The sequence below is a fragment of the Cheilinus undulatus genome, linkage group 13 (assembly GCF_018320785.1).
Source record: "Cheilinus undulatus linkage group 13, ASM1832078v1, whole genome shotgun sequence".
NCBI lineage: Eukaryota > Metazoa > Chordata > Actinopteri > Labriformes > Labridae > Cheilinus > Cheilinus undulatus.
In genome coordinates, this window is record NC_054877.1 from 21555233 (window position 1) to 21569654 (window position 14422).

At 41.0% G+C, this 14422-nt stretch overlaps 1 protein-coding gene across 1 annotated transcript in view; it reads right to left on the bottom strand.

Annotated features, from left to right (window-relative positions):
* Positions 1-13600, bottom strand: part of cdh2 (cadherin 2, type 1, N-cadherin (neuronal)) — an 84711-nt gene extending 71111 nt beyond the window's left edge. The window contains exons 1-2 of the mRNA XM_041803542.1: positions 13281-13600; positions 11527-11635 (exon numbers count right to left, since the gene is read on the bottom strand). Coding sequence (XP_041659476.1) covers positions 11527-11635; positions 13281-13340 — 169 coding nt within the window. The 5' untranslated portion in view covers positions 13341-13600. The remainder of the gene's footprint in view (positions 1-11526; positions 11636-13280) is intronic.
* Positions 13601-14422: the final 822 nt, after the last annotated feature.

Below are 14422 nucleotides of genomic sequence, written 5' to 3' on the forward strand. Positions count from 1 at the left end.
CACTAAATAATGTAATAACTAGAAGACCAGTAGAAATTTCAATGATGTATGCAGATACAAAAATGTGCATTATTAAAAATGTCCTTTAAGTTGGACCCACCAGGGAGGCCTTCTAATAACAAAAACACATTTATAGCACAAGTTCTGTTTTCATCTAATGCTTATTTCCACTGGGATGTGACTGTGGTCCTATATACAAACAACGCATCAGGCGCAGATTAGCTTCTCCAGAGTCAATAAAAATGGTTTTAGTTGAACCCCATAAGAGACCGGTATGATTACAAACACAAGTAGTAGAGCTGGAAAAATAACATCATCGCATGTTGATCCAATATAAATGCATGCCTCCCCTACCTCCCACAAGGGTTTTACAGACAGGGAGCTCAGAGGGAGGATGGGGCTGAAATAACATGTGCTCAATCATCTCTGTCCATGGCAGTCCGCACAACATTCTTTGCATGCTTCATTTTATTCAAATGGTTTATTTTATGCCTGTCCAGCTTCCTTCTGTGTCTAACAGCGACAATTTGCACAAGTAAATAACAAGCTAAGACGCAAAGAGACAAAAAGATTTGTGAGGGAAATAAAACTGCTAAGTGTTGTCGAGCACTTTAAATTGCCTTTGCATAAAAAAAAAACTTGATTAGCTGTTCTGAGTCTGCAAAATCCTTCATCTGATAATAATGACCTCAGTTCAAGATGTGCTGCTGTAATGTGTTTTGTGCTCCAAGTGTTAATCCTCCAGGCATTTCACGCATTGCACCCTGATCTCTCCCAGACACAGTCAGGAGAGCATTATGATTCAGAGGAACTCCTGCTGTATGTGCTCTCTATTTCTTCTTTAGCAGAAGACAATTGGTCAAACGGTGTGAAAAAGTTGGGATTTAAATGGAAGAGAAAACTGAAGAATAAAGATGCCCCCTAGGTTTGATCCAAAGCCCAGCTCCTTAATAAGCCCAATTCATTTTCCCCCTGGGTCTGGCTCCTTCTATCACTAGTGACAGGCGTGAAAGGTCAATAACCTTGGCTCATAGCCCTCATATGGTTAGCAATGCCATAAATTAATGGTTGAGGCCGTTATTCCAAACTCTTCAAGTCAGCCGAAAGAAGCTTATCTTCTACAAAGGTCACAGTGCTTAGAACACTTAGTGTGAGAGTGAGGGGCTGACACAGGACCTATACAAGATTGAGTGCATCACATTCTGGCCGAATCAGATGGAAGGTGGAAGGGATGCTGGTGAGCATCTTAAAACCTGTGTAAATATTGTCAAGCTAGTGAAACATTTTTGATACCAGCATGGAATGACACTCTTCAGAGCTAAGATACTTTGGCTGCTTTGACACAGCTATACTACAACAACAGCACCAACGGTGCACCCAATGCAATGCAACATCTTCTGAAAAGTACAACCATGAAACTTTATGAAAAGACTTTTCTTTCGAACAACTAGAGACCAGGCTGTAAAAGTAATCATTTTGTTGTAAATTTGATGACTTACTCTCTCTAAGTTATAGGTAGGTTATGCTATCTAATCAGACAGCTGCTTTTGTTCCAGTTTACAAGCACCAAAGGAGAATCGATTAATTGACAGATGATATGTCTGGCTGCTCTCCTCTGGTTGACCTTAAGACAGCAAGCAGCAAACTGGTTGTATCTCAAACAGAGATGTACAATTTGGAGGCTGCTGATACCAATGCTTTTTCCATTACTTCCTCTGATGTAACTCCCACAATGCTAACGTTTTCTCTCATGTTTGACCATGAAAATATATCTGAGTTGGTCCCACAAATCACACTTCTGGGTTAGAGATTAACCTCCTCTCTGAATCAGACATTAAACACCACCATTAAACTGATACAACACGACAGACAAACATCTACTACTGACATCAGTTCATGCTTACACTATTTGCAAAAGGGCCAATATTTGATGAAAGGGCTGATATACACCAATATCAATGTTACAGGGTATAACAGAAGATCCAACATCAAATGTAATACTTCGTCAAAACCCTCTCAGTGTATGTTTTGTTCCATCTTCAGTTCCCAACCAGCTACATGGGTGACATTTCTATGCATGTTTTGTGTAGATATAAGATACAAATGTAGCAACACAGTCAAGAAATTCAGATTTGTTACTGTGGTATGCAAATAAAGCTTTCTTGGAGATGGTAGCAGTGCTAACATCAACAGACTCTGCTTTTTAATTGCAAAAAAACAGTAAAATGTTCAAAAGTTGGCCCTTGCCCATGCTCCAGCACCTTCTCCTCCAACCAATGCTCAAAAAACTTGCATTAATCTATCATTTATTACTACATCTCATAGTTAACTTGCTAGCTGGGGGCACAGCAGAGTTTTAAGGATGCACTGATATCTAAACAGGCCTGAACACATTGGATCTGGAGGAGTTCCATCAAAATCTCAATTATGATTTAAAATAAATGCAAAAACAAAAACAGAAAAACGAACCTACAACATCGTTTGTCAACCATAAAAACTGATAACAGTTACAAAATCCATCCAAGACTTTTTAATAGCCTACTTCTTAGAAGCCTTCATCTTTGTTGATTGATTTATCAACTTTGAATACTTTTAAGACCTGCAGACACCATGTGTTAAAACAATGTATCCGTGCATCTTAAATTCCAATCAGTGGCATCATAGGACAAACTTTACAGCTCTGTACATTTCAAATAAAGTATATGCTTTCAGGACAATGGTAAAGCATGTTATTCCCAGAGTGCTTATGGTAGTGTCTGCAGGCAGACTGTATAATGCAACTTTTCTGATGCTAAACAGAAAACTATGTCTGCACACCTGAAGCTGCTCCGAGGCTTGTTTAATCAAGATTATCGCCACATAGGTGACGTTTTGGGCCCTAGCCCTTCATTAGACGAGGCAAATCCCAGTGTGTAAATGTGGAGCATGTGCAGAAAGCCCAGTTTAGTTTGTGCACATGCATGCAAGAGTACAACAATCTCTAATTGTATTACTGTATTATGTGTTAGTCCAACTATGAGACATTTTCTTCCATACTGTGTCATTTATTCTAACAATTCAGTTTTAGTAGGGATAGCATACTTACAGTGCTTATTTTGTAATTGCCTATAAGCACACTGATGAACAATGCTGTTGTACACTCTAAAATATCCATCTATATGACTCTTATCTAAACCAACTGTTAGAGTCAGAACTGGATCCATTGATTCACTCTTCCTCATCAGCAGGGGGTTCTTTTTTCCAGACTCATTTTCATCTTAATTTGCAATTTGGGGAGAAATTAGTTGTGTTTGGCTTAATGCAACTGATCTCCTGCTAATCCAAACACAGAATCATTGTCATGTACGAATGTGATTTCAGAGTTATGAACATAAATATTGATTTTAATGGAATTAATCATGCAGCTCTAATGGATGGTGGCTGCCAGCTCCCTGCCTCGCACAAGCACTCTACCTGCTCAGGGTAAATGGCAAAATGCCAAAGAATATTAGAAACTGGTGAGGTATTTAAACATTTAGAAAGGTAAAGAGACCTACATGTTTATGCAGGATGTGGAACAGTACAGATTTACCAATGGATCTGGAATAATATAATTATGTTTGGGTTAGTCAGAGTCTTTTATTTGGATGTCAGTGCTGCTCTTACTTTGATAGATTGATGAAAATTGCTGGCCAAGATCTCATTCTAATAGCTATAGAGTATAAAAATGAGGTTTGTGGTGAAGTAGTGGTGACACTAAGCATTTGGGAATCTCTTGATTTACTGAAATTTGATTAATGCTGACAGCCACTTCTTGCTACAGACAGTAAAATGATTGTGCTGTCTCCACAATTCTGTTTATTGTGCTCACAACTTGAGTCATACAGTTAAAAAAACAACAAATATTGAATAAATTAAAATCAGAATCACATTCAAACTGTTATGCCAAATGTTTTCTTCCAAGGCGCCCCATTGGTGCAGATTTGCGTAATACACAAGGTTATTTCATGCAAGTCAGACTCAAAATGCTTGGAGAAATTAGATGACTTTCATCTTAGAGCAGCAGTTATACCCTCCAGTAAGAATGTAACCCCCCCACCCTCCAGCCCCATGTCCCGCTGAGCAGGCACTGCTACAGGAAATAAAGTGGCGACATGCTGCATGCTCTTTAATGCCTCAGTAAATATCGACAGAGGCAGAGATAATATAAACTCAGACGACACAGGCCGCAGAGCGATATGTAGCTAACTACCATGGTATGCGCTCAAATTGGGGACAAGAAATTGGTGCAGATCAATCATAATATCTGTGTGGTGATGATCAGCAAGGCCTGGTAACAGTAGATCACTTGAGACAAGGAATAAGATGGGCTACACATGCTCATCTGATGTACCACCAGTTCAGCAATACTCCAAATATTCAGTCAATCACAAACTAACAGATTTATTTACAATGCATAGAAGTAATGATGTTTATTTTTGTAAGATAGACAAAAAATAAACAATTTGTACTTATGAACTCCCAAGAGTAAATGCAACTTAATTTATATTCTGCTCTCTCCAGGCTCAGTGGACAAACTGAGCACAGACTTCTTATAAGAAACCCTAAAAAAAAATACAACCTTTACAAAATCTCAGACAGCCATCTATCAAATATATTATCAACACCACTAAAATCGCACATCACACTCATGACTAAAGCTGTGAAACCACCAAGGTCACTGTGGGGAAGAAACTCAGTTGTAGACTAAAGGACTAAATGCTACAGTACTGTCCTTGCATTACTCAATTAAGTCCCATCAATCATTGTATGGAGCCCAGGGAGCTCCTCCATCTTAAAGCACACGTGTGATGTGGGGGGAAGGGAGGGATGGGAAGGGAAGGGAGTGGTGGAGGTGATAGAGGGTTGTATAAAGAGGAGAAGAGAATGTCATGGGATACGACCTAGCGACTCATCAGAGCCTAGTGTCCAGAGAGGCGCTGGTGCGTTGAAATTGAAGACCACGCTGGAACACAATAGTCGGCGTGGCCGGCAGGAGGTAGACGTCTCTTCCCAGGCAGGATATTGGTCTTTGTGAACATGGTTACAGTATCTGGGTCAATTAACATGTCCCTGCTTCAAATGTCTCTTTTGTTGTCAGGGGAATAATAATAGCGTGCCAATTCATGTAGGCCTTTGAACGCAGCATGAGGTTTGAAAATGTGAGCTATGTATGTCATGTGCATACACAAAAGGCATAAACAATAGGCTAGTTTTGTTTCTATTTCCTACATTTTTGCTCAGACTGTCTCATTAATGTATTCATTTGAGTATTAGCTTCCCTGTTTGACCCAGCACACAAAGGCGCTGTGTCTGCCTGCTGCATGTCGTTCAGAGCTGTTGGATCTACATCTGGGCAGCCGCTGAAAGCACTCTTGTCTAACAGCAACAAAGCAGAAGGTAAATGAAGTTAAATGTATTGCCATAAAGACAAAAGATCTAACAAGAGAGTGAGAGAAAGTGGAAGGGACTGGCTGTAACTTCCGTTTGCATGCCTGCCGATGAAAAACGTGAAGCCAAGGCTCTCTGTGCTCTAATCTAGCTTAACATAATGAGAAAAACAAGCACTGTGGAGAGAGAAACTGTGGGCAAAATCCAACGGGGGTATTGCACAATAAACAGCTGGGGCAACGAAGCAAACAGAGCTTTCTTTGTAGAGACAGGATCTGTGAAAGAGATATGGTGTTGTTTGCTCTATCAGCCAAAAAAGGCCACCCCACTGAATAGAAATGGCACCCAAATCCACAAATCAGTCTCCAGAAAAGTAAACAACTCACTCCGAGAGCTGATGTATTGTCTTCTAAGTGCAAGCTGGCATTTTCTTTTTCCACGCTGCTTCTAACATTTCACTTGTGAAAAATAACACTAGCCTAGTTATAAGCTGGAATATATGCAGAAAGTCAGGTCAATATAGCTATTTATACATGGCCTCATTACAAAGCCGGGTCATGGTATGCACTTCCTGGGTGTTCTTCGTATTAAATAAAACCTATCACAAGCAGTGTGTCAGCTGAACAGGAGAAAAATCACCAAGAAGACTTCAAGTTCTCTCTTGCATCATGACCAATAGGAAAAGATTGTTTTAGAAGAAGAAATAAATCTTTTCTCTTGTGACAGACCTTTAGATGGAAGCACACATCAATTTTAAAACCTTTGCAATATGGCATCAGGGATGGAGGGGCCCAGGTGTGATCTAGAACCAAATAACCTATAAAATCCGTCTAACCTTCACATGACTGTGGGAGGGAGCAATACAGTTAAAAGGTCTGCCTTTCAAATCTGTATCCAGTCCCCTTGAATCATGATAGACGATGAAATTTTGATTTGGAAAGCATACTTAAATGCAACCTTGTGAAAAACAAATGACATCCTATATTTATGTAGTCACGGTCAGATTATTCAGCAAAGTCTGACTGCTGATTCTCAGTTTGACAAACAGATAGTTAAAGAAGTCTGTGTTACCAGGAGCCGCCTGGGTTAAAGCTAATTATATGCCAAGGACAAACCCCCACACACTCTCATAGGCATGAGAGAGAGGGACACCTTAACTACTGACCAATGTCAGAGCCACACACAGTGAGGTGCCAACAGCAGAGGGCAGGGCCTGCAGCTGATAAGAGCTATGTGAGCAGAGGTGACGAGAAGCCATCAGGATAATGTCTGCCTCTACAAAATACTTTATCTACGCTGAGGCATTTTTCAAGTACCCGTCTGCATCCGGATATGGAGCGATTATTTTCATACCAGCCTTTGTTTTTGTTAAGAACTTTGAGCCTAAAAAAGGTCAGACATAAATAAAATATGCCCTCTTCTGCCATGCCACCCAGCAGGCTCAGAAAACACACCCACAAATTAGCCATGGATGGGTGCAATTGCCTCAGTGTGCTCACATTATTATTTCATTTTTACTATATAGACTGAGACTGAAGTAGACTCCCTAAAACTGGCTATGCCTGCCTCTACAAGCTGACTTAGTCAGTTCACTTGTAGGCAAACTGCATCAAAGGTTAATTTCCGATACCATACACTGCCAAGATCCAATCTGCCATCACAATATGTGGTGGGTATCTAGGCCATGGCACTCACAGACATAAAAAACCCAAGTGACAAGGAGATGAAAATAAATTTATGCAGGCTGATAACAATAAAGAATAAAAGGAATTCAACTCCCAGTCGACAGTGATGCTTTAGCTGGGAATTGGAGCGCAGCCTTCATTACAACATATTGATCAGTGCAAACAAAGACCCTGGATATATTGATCCACTTCTTGAAAAAAAAAATAAAAAGCTGGGGGGTGGGGGCAATGAAGTGCTCTTACAACAAACTTAGAGTCAAACTGCTGCCTTAGATTATAAATATTAAGGAAGACACCTAACAGTTTAACCAAGAGTAAAAGACAAAGACGGTCATTGAGTGGCTTTTGCCATCCCAGCTTTACAATTAAAAGGAAGAGCTTATAGTATTATGTGCTTCTCCGTTTTTTCCTCATCTTCTGCATGTCTCCTCTGTGCTCTATAGGACATCATCTTGAAGGAGGATTTGAATATTAAGAAAGCCATGTTTGACTGTTGAATTATTCAGCACAGGCATAGACATCAATGCAGACCTCATACACCTCAAACGTAAAGATCTGAGTGGCAGTCGCTCTTTTTCAAACACTATGGGCTTCTGCAGATACCAGGCTGTTCCTCAAAGTTACCAACATAAACTAAAAATTTCCATAAACAACAGAGATTTAAACAAAATTGAAATTCTGCACTGTTACAAAGTAGTTTCCGTATAGTCCTCAGCTAATTCTTCAAGGGGGCTAAAATCATTTTTAACATCTATCGTGCAGCTAGAGGAGGAATCATAAACTCACTTAGCAGACTACCTAAAACTTGTTTTGTGATCCGTTTCTCCAAGTGATGAACGATCAACCCCGTAGGTCACAACAACACAAGGTAGGGGTGCCGTACGATTGCAGACTCCCTGGTGAGGGGTCAGGACCTTGATGGCTGGTCTTTCATTCATCTACACCTCACTAGGGAACACCCCCCCCCCAAGCCCCAATCGCAAATCAGGAAAGAGAGTATGTCGCTGAGCACTTGGCCCAGTTTACAGGAGAGGGTCGAGCAGGGTCACGTCTCACCAAACACTGGGGCCCCCTTAAACACATCTGAGTGGCCCCAGCTGTACCCAAGAGCTATCACGATCTTAACAGAGCGCAGAGAACCAGAGCAACATGAAAATGGGTTCAGTCAGTGCAAAATTTCAGGAGTACAATGTTTTTCTTGTCAGTGGGGTGAGGTTTGGTTTGTTTAACAGGTTTGCCTTAAACAAACAGCAAAGAGAAGTAATTAAACCTAATGATGGATTAAGTGCAAATTCTAAGAAACTTATATCACCCGGGAGAGCATTCCACTTCATGTTCTCATTTTTGACGTTGACACTAATTGTTACAATCACATTATTAAACTAGTCAACTGTAAGTCCCTCCCCCAGACTCATCTGTGGATCCGCCTCACTGGACTGTCTTGACACGCTCACACTTTAAGTATTTGAACCAAGGCGAAAGCAAGGCTGTAGACGTACTTCTCTTTCATCACTAGAGCTCGCATAATTGTCAAGAAAATGAAGAACAGTGCAGGGCGGAGGGGTGCAGGGAAAACAGAAAAAGATGGTTGGGGGTAGGGATGGAAGAACAGCAGCATAAGAGAGTGTATTAAGCCCAATTAGGCTTTTGGGCTTTTCATTAACCCAGTTTTTAGGGAGGGAACCCTCTGCTGAATAATGCTTCGACTGACTCACTCTGCAACCCTGCTTTAAAGGCCTCATCTGGAGAAAAAAAAAAAAGCACAATTTGTGTCAGCTCTCTAAAGCCACCAGAATTCCATTAGACACCCAGGGGCAAACCACCCGCAGCCCACCTGAAATTAAATGCAATTTAGTAAAACAAGACGCTTTATCGAGTGACTAAACAAGATAAGAGGAAACACTGCACAAATGTTTAAAGCTGCTTTCATCTGCATGATGGGCTGATAGGAGCTAACAATGTTTGGTCGTTTTCCTCCACTCTGTATCAGGCCAGAGCAAATATTCCAACCCTAAAAGCAAGGTCATGTGGGCCTCACTAAGCCTGATGTGGTTTTGCATCTGCAAACAATGAGCGTAACCTCCCTTTAATGGATCATTGGAGAGGACTTCTTATGGAAGAATAATTGTCCTTCCTGGCTTTTCCTTGTGCTGCTCTGCCTGGCAACTTTGAAGAAACACATTTTAACAAATCTATTGAGAACCATTGGGGCAACTCCTGGCTGGCTAACAGTTTAAAGTCTGGTTTATGCCCCAAGGAATGTGATTAAATCTTACAGTCAGAAAGCATTGTTAACTCCACCACAATTGCCATCATCAAATCCACAGGATGTCTTTAATTCAGCACATACAATGCCAGCTGTTTGCATGTTAAGGGCCACCATTTCCAGGTTTTACACACTTCAGGATGTGTATTCCTTTAATCAATAACAAAGAAGAGAGTGCAATTAGATGGGACAGAGAAATTTAACAGCTCTCCCCTGCTGCTTCTCAAGCATGTTCTGGGGTCAAAGGCAATACAATACAAGGATAAGACTCGAATTACTGACATCTTACACAAGGTGCTCATAGTATTACAGATCATGTTTCAAACAAGCTAACTATGACACCAATAATTTGAGAAGCATACTAAAATAAAAAGACTGTGTTATTTGTATCATGAAAAAGTTTATGTTTGGACTTGTTGGCGAGGTGAAATAATTAATGATTTCAGCAAGACTCACTCAATACCTTTTCATTCATTAGCTAATGTCTTTCAGGGCACCATTGACTAAGTTAATGAAATGTTAAGGAACTTAAAGCTTCAGCCAGCTACATGTGGCTAAAGAAGCATCCATCTGAAAGCTACTTGTCGAAAACAATATCCCAAAACAGCATGGTGAAAGCAGAGCTGAAAACTTTAGCCATGCTCTCCACACTGTGGGGGCTTTGTCTTTCAAAACATGCCACAGGAACTTTTCATTAGAGAATGCAGTTTCATTAACATCATTCCACGCTGCTGAGCCCTGCTGCATTACAATGACACTGGAGTGCCCCCCTCTCTGTCAAGGAAAACTCCACAGAGCAACAACTTGCTGGGGGAGGGGGAGGTTAGAGTAAAAAGAGGACTGGGGGGCAAACAAAAGGGAACCTGATTACCCCCGGTCACGGCTCATCCACAAGCCAACGGAGGAAAATCCATCACCTGCAGGATCAAACGGAAACTTGTGCACATGGTAAAGCCCAGTGAAAGCGTTACCCACCCATTTAAGAACTCTCTTCCCTCTCTCCTTTCTTCTCTTGTCATTGCTACCTCCCCCCGCTCTGACTCACACCAACAGCAGCATGCAACTTTTAGGCACTAGCTGCGAAATCCAACACAAGTGAGAATGTTTTCTGCTCCAAATGACCTCAAGGCTCGAACCTCTCTCATTGCACACTGGTGATATATTCCGCTTTTATTACAGTCTGTAGGATTGCTTACCTTTTTACGCTAGCTGCATCCTCATTCTGCCAATAATGCACTCCAAAGAGGCCATACTGGCCATGCCTGCTTCAATGTAATGGACTACAGCAAGAAAAAAATCATTATTTTCCACTTTCTTGTTTGCATCAGGTTGTTTATCAAAAAACACACAGTCTAAGGATGGCTGGGATTCTTGCAGAAGGACAACTGCTGCAAGGAACACTCCAAAAGACACTAAAACTGCTGTTATGTCTGTAACTGAGGGGGTGTAGCTATTGTTATAGTGTGATAGGGAACTGTATATCTAATTCTTGTATGCATCTCATGGCAAGAAATAGTGCTTTCTGCAAATTTTCCAAGGGGCATATAAATCACTGACAGTTGTTTAAGTTATGTTAACTATGGAGAAAACAAATATTGCTAATTATTGGTAAATCACAGAGGAAACTGTACCATTGCACATAATGACATGCTAAAGAGCTGAGATCTTTTCTTGATTAAAGTTGCATAAGAATTCAAATCTGTGTGTAATTTATTTTAATCATTGCAACAAGAAATGTCCCTAGTGCAATCAGCAAAGTTTTACTGCTTCTGCTAACAAAGCCAGCAGAAAAAAAAGTTTTTTCAACAAAATGAAACTTCCAAAAACACAAACGGTCAAGTAAAAATGCATGGTCTATACAATGAATCTAAGTTCATGTCTGCGCTGAATGTGAAAAAAACAGCAAGTAAGCAAAATGGACAGGAGCTATATAAAGTTGAACCACATTGAGCTGGTTTACAAGGCAAACTACACGACTTCCAACACCACAGGGCTACACTGAAGCTAATTGTTTAAATATGGCAGGCTTGTTCTGTTCCTCCTTGAAATGTAACACATGTAGGCAATGTACGCTGTCTCACACATACACACACACACACTGAAGCATAGACATAACAAGTATCCAGACCAGAACAGCAGCACTGGCAGGAATATTTCCCCACTCACCGTTAAAAAGGGGCTGTCCTCTCTCCATCATATCTGGCACCACAACCTTGTATACATCTTCAGAGAAGCCCGGCCGGCATGGTGGGGTGCCCCTGCCCTCTGCTGCAATCTGTGACCATGGGGGGAAGGGGGGCAAAGAAAAAAGAGGGGGGTAACAATGAGTCATAAATCAACCTTAAAAAATGCACTCTGTTGCCTCCCCCCCAAAAAAAACCTCTTGGTCACGTTCTGAAGTCCCTGCAGTTGTACAAAAGCATCTGTTGTTTTTATAGCAGGGACTGCAATTAGTATAATGAGGCCAAAAGGGTTAAGCATTAGCCAAAAAGCATGGCTAGGCAAGAACAAGCTTCATTTGTCCCCCTGGAGAGGCCCAGGCACAGGCAAGGGTTACGACCAACTCTCTCTCAGTCGGCCCCTCTGATCAACGTGCTGCTCTGGACAAACACTCCACTTTGAAGTACAGGAACAAGGGAATAAAAAGTAAATACTAACGATCCAGTGTTGGAGGAATAAACATGAGAAAAGTCAGTGTAAACGAGAAATAACAACTGGTGATGTCTGAGAGAAACAGGAGGGCTAAGAGTGGGATCAATACTGTGCTTTTTGCAAGGAAAACTCTGTGCTAAGGGTGTCTTCGCTAAACATTCAGATAATAATGGGGGACTTTACAAAGAGGAAAATATGTGAAACACTTGAGCTGGTTTTCTGTAACATATGAATTTAACAACTGGATAAGACGCTCTGGTTTTCAAATATACTCCATCACACAACCTCAGCATTGATTCGGCTACTAGGAAGAGAGGCCTGACCCTATTTCTTTGCATGCACTCTCAAAAAGAATGTAAAACGAGAGGAGTCCTGCTGAAAAAGAGCATTGTGGGTATCCGTGCCACTTGCCATTCTTAATCAGAGGAATTTAAATGGAAAACGCTGGCAGAGAGGGGGAGGAGCACAGCCGAGAATTCATGAACATTACAGCAGCATATGTGCGTTTTTAAATGCAACATAAACGCCAATTCCTCACAAGTAACTATTTCATCTACTTATGCTGCATTATTTATTGCACAGCTTTCTGAGGGAGCTGTTTCAACACAAGAAGTCACGGAGAAAATACGCTCCCACAAAAATTACTCAGTGTTTCCATGCTCGTGGTTGGACAACAATCATTATCCCATCAGTGTTATATGTAGTTGGGGATATAAATAATGTGTATGCCACAGTATTCTACAGTACGCTACTTTTCATTGTTGCTCGTAACAGCTCCTAGCAGACAGACAATTATCTCACCGGGGAACCGAGACACGCTGCAGCAATCTACATAAATATTAAACCTAAACTAAATATAACCGAGTAAAAACTAGGTTAATGTGAGCCTATATCCTTCAACTTCAACACAATTAAAGATTAAGCTATGTACTCTTAAACAAAGCTACGTCATAGCCAATTTAAACCCTTCTGACAATGAATAATTAATTTGAACGTGCGTAGTTTTGAACAACAGCGTCTCGTGAGCATACAGTACAACGAACCGTTAGCTGGTATCAGCGCGTGCTGCACGTACTTTGACCGTTAATTTTTGCTACACACAAACAGCACTGTTTCTCAAACTGTTTTCCCACGCAAAGTGCCCTTTGGAGAGGCTAGCAGCCACACCGGGGTCGTAACTCAGCAAACAGCATCCCCACAGAACAACAAGCAGCTAAAACTGTCCAGTCTAACTCCACTAGCTTGAAACCGGTTTGAAATTACATTACCTGCAGTCCTGCCAAGACCGCCAGCAGGAACAGACCGCTGCCCTCGTGTAGTGAGTACATTGGTACGGCCGTGACTGCTTTATTCCCTCTTCGGAATCCGTATAAAAAAGAAAAAAGTAAAAAAAATAAAAATTAAAAAACAATATCCCACTGGCTCGAGAGTGGCCGCGGTGATAAACGTTCCTCTCTACGACAAAGGCAGGGGCAGCGGTAGCAGCAGGAGCGGTGGCGGCGGCGGCAGCATGTAGCAGCAGCCTCCTCCTCTATCTATCCAGTTCAGTACTGAGAGGGAGAGCACTGCCTGGTACTGAGGCTGCTGCTGCTCCCTCCCATCCAGTCCTACACACAAAACAATAAGCGCCCCAGCCACTAGTCTATAAACCGCCCATCTCACTGTCTCTCCCTACTGGTCACATAGCCAATTTCACTGCTGGGACGGAGCGGGATCCCCCATGTTAGCCATCATCCCATATGACATAGTCTAATAATATTAACACGTAATAGTCGTGTTCACTCGCGTGTGGCACAGAGCAGATTTTATGGTGGGCTTATCTTACATTATGGTTTTGTTTAAGGTTTTGTATTTCTTGTAGCCTAAAACCATATCCAGAATTCAAGTAGCAGGCAACAACCAATATGCTAATAATCTTTTACATGCTGAAATCATTAAAATGTCCTTTCAACTACTAAAAATATCCCTCTTAAGGCAATGTCTCCTCATTTCAGAACACAATAAAATCTTTTTTTATCGGTTTAAAAATAAAAAATAAGAACATGATCAGAAAGAACAATAATTAGTGTATGATTATTTTTAATTCTTGAAACTGCTGTTGACAGAGTACAGTGCATGTAAAAAGTATTCACCCCCTACGATGTTTTACCCTTTTACTGCATTTACTTTTCATAAATCAATCATGATCAATATCATTTATTTTTGTTTTCTGCAAAAAAAAAAAACATAAAAAACTCTTTAGTGTCAAACTAAAAAGAGATTTCTACAAAGTAATGTCAATTAACCAAAAGATGTAAAATAAAATAAGTAATTGCATAAATATTTACACCCTGAAAAAGTGACTGACTTAATTCATCAGCAAATTGGTGCTAGAAGTCTTACAATTAGTGACACGGGGAGCACCTGTGTG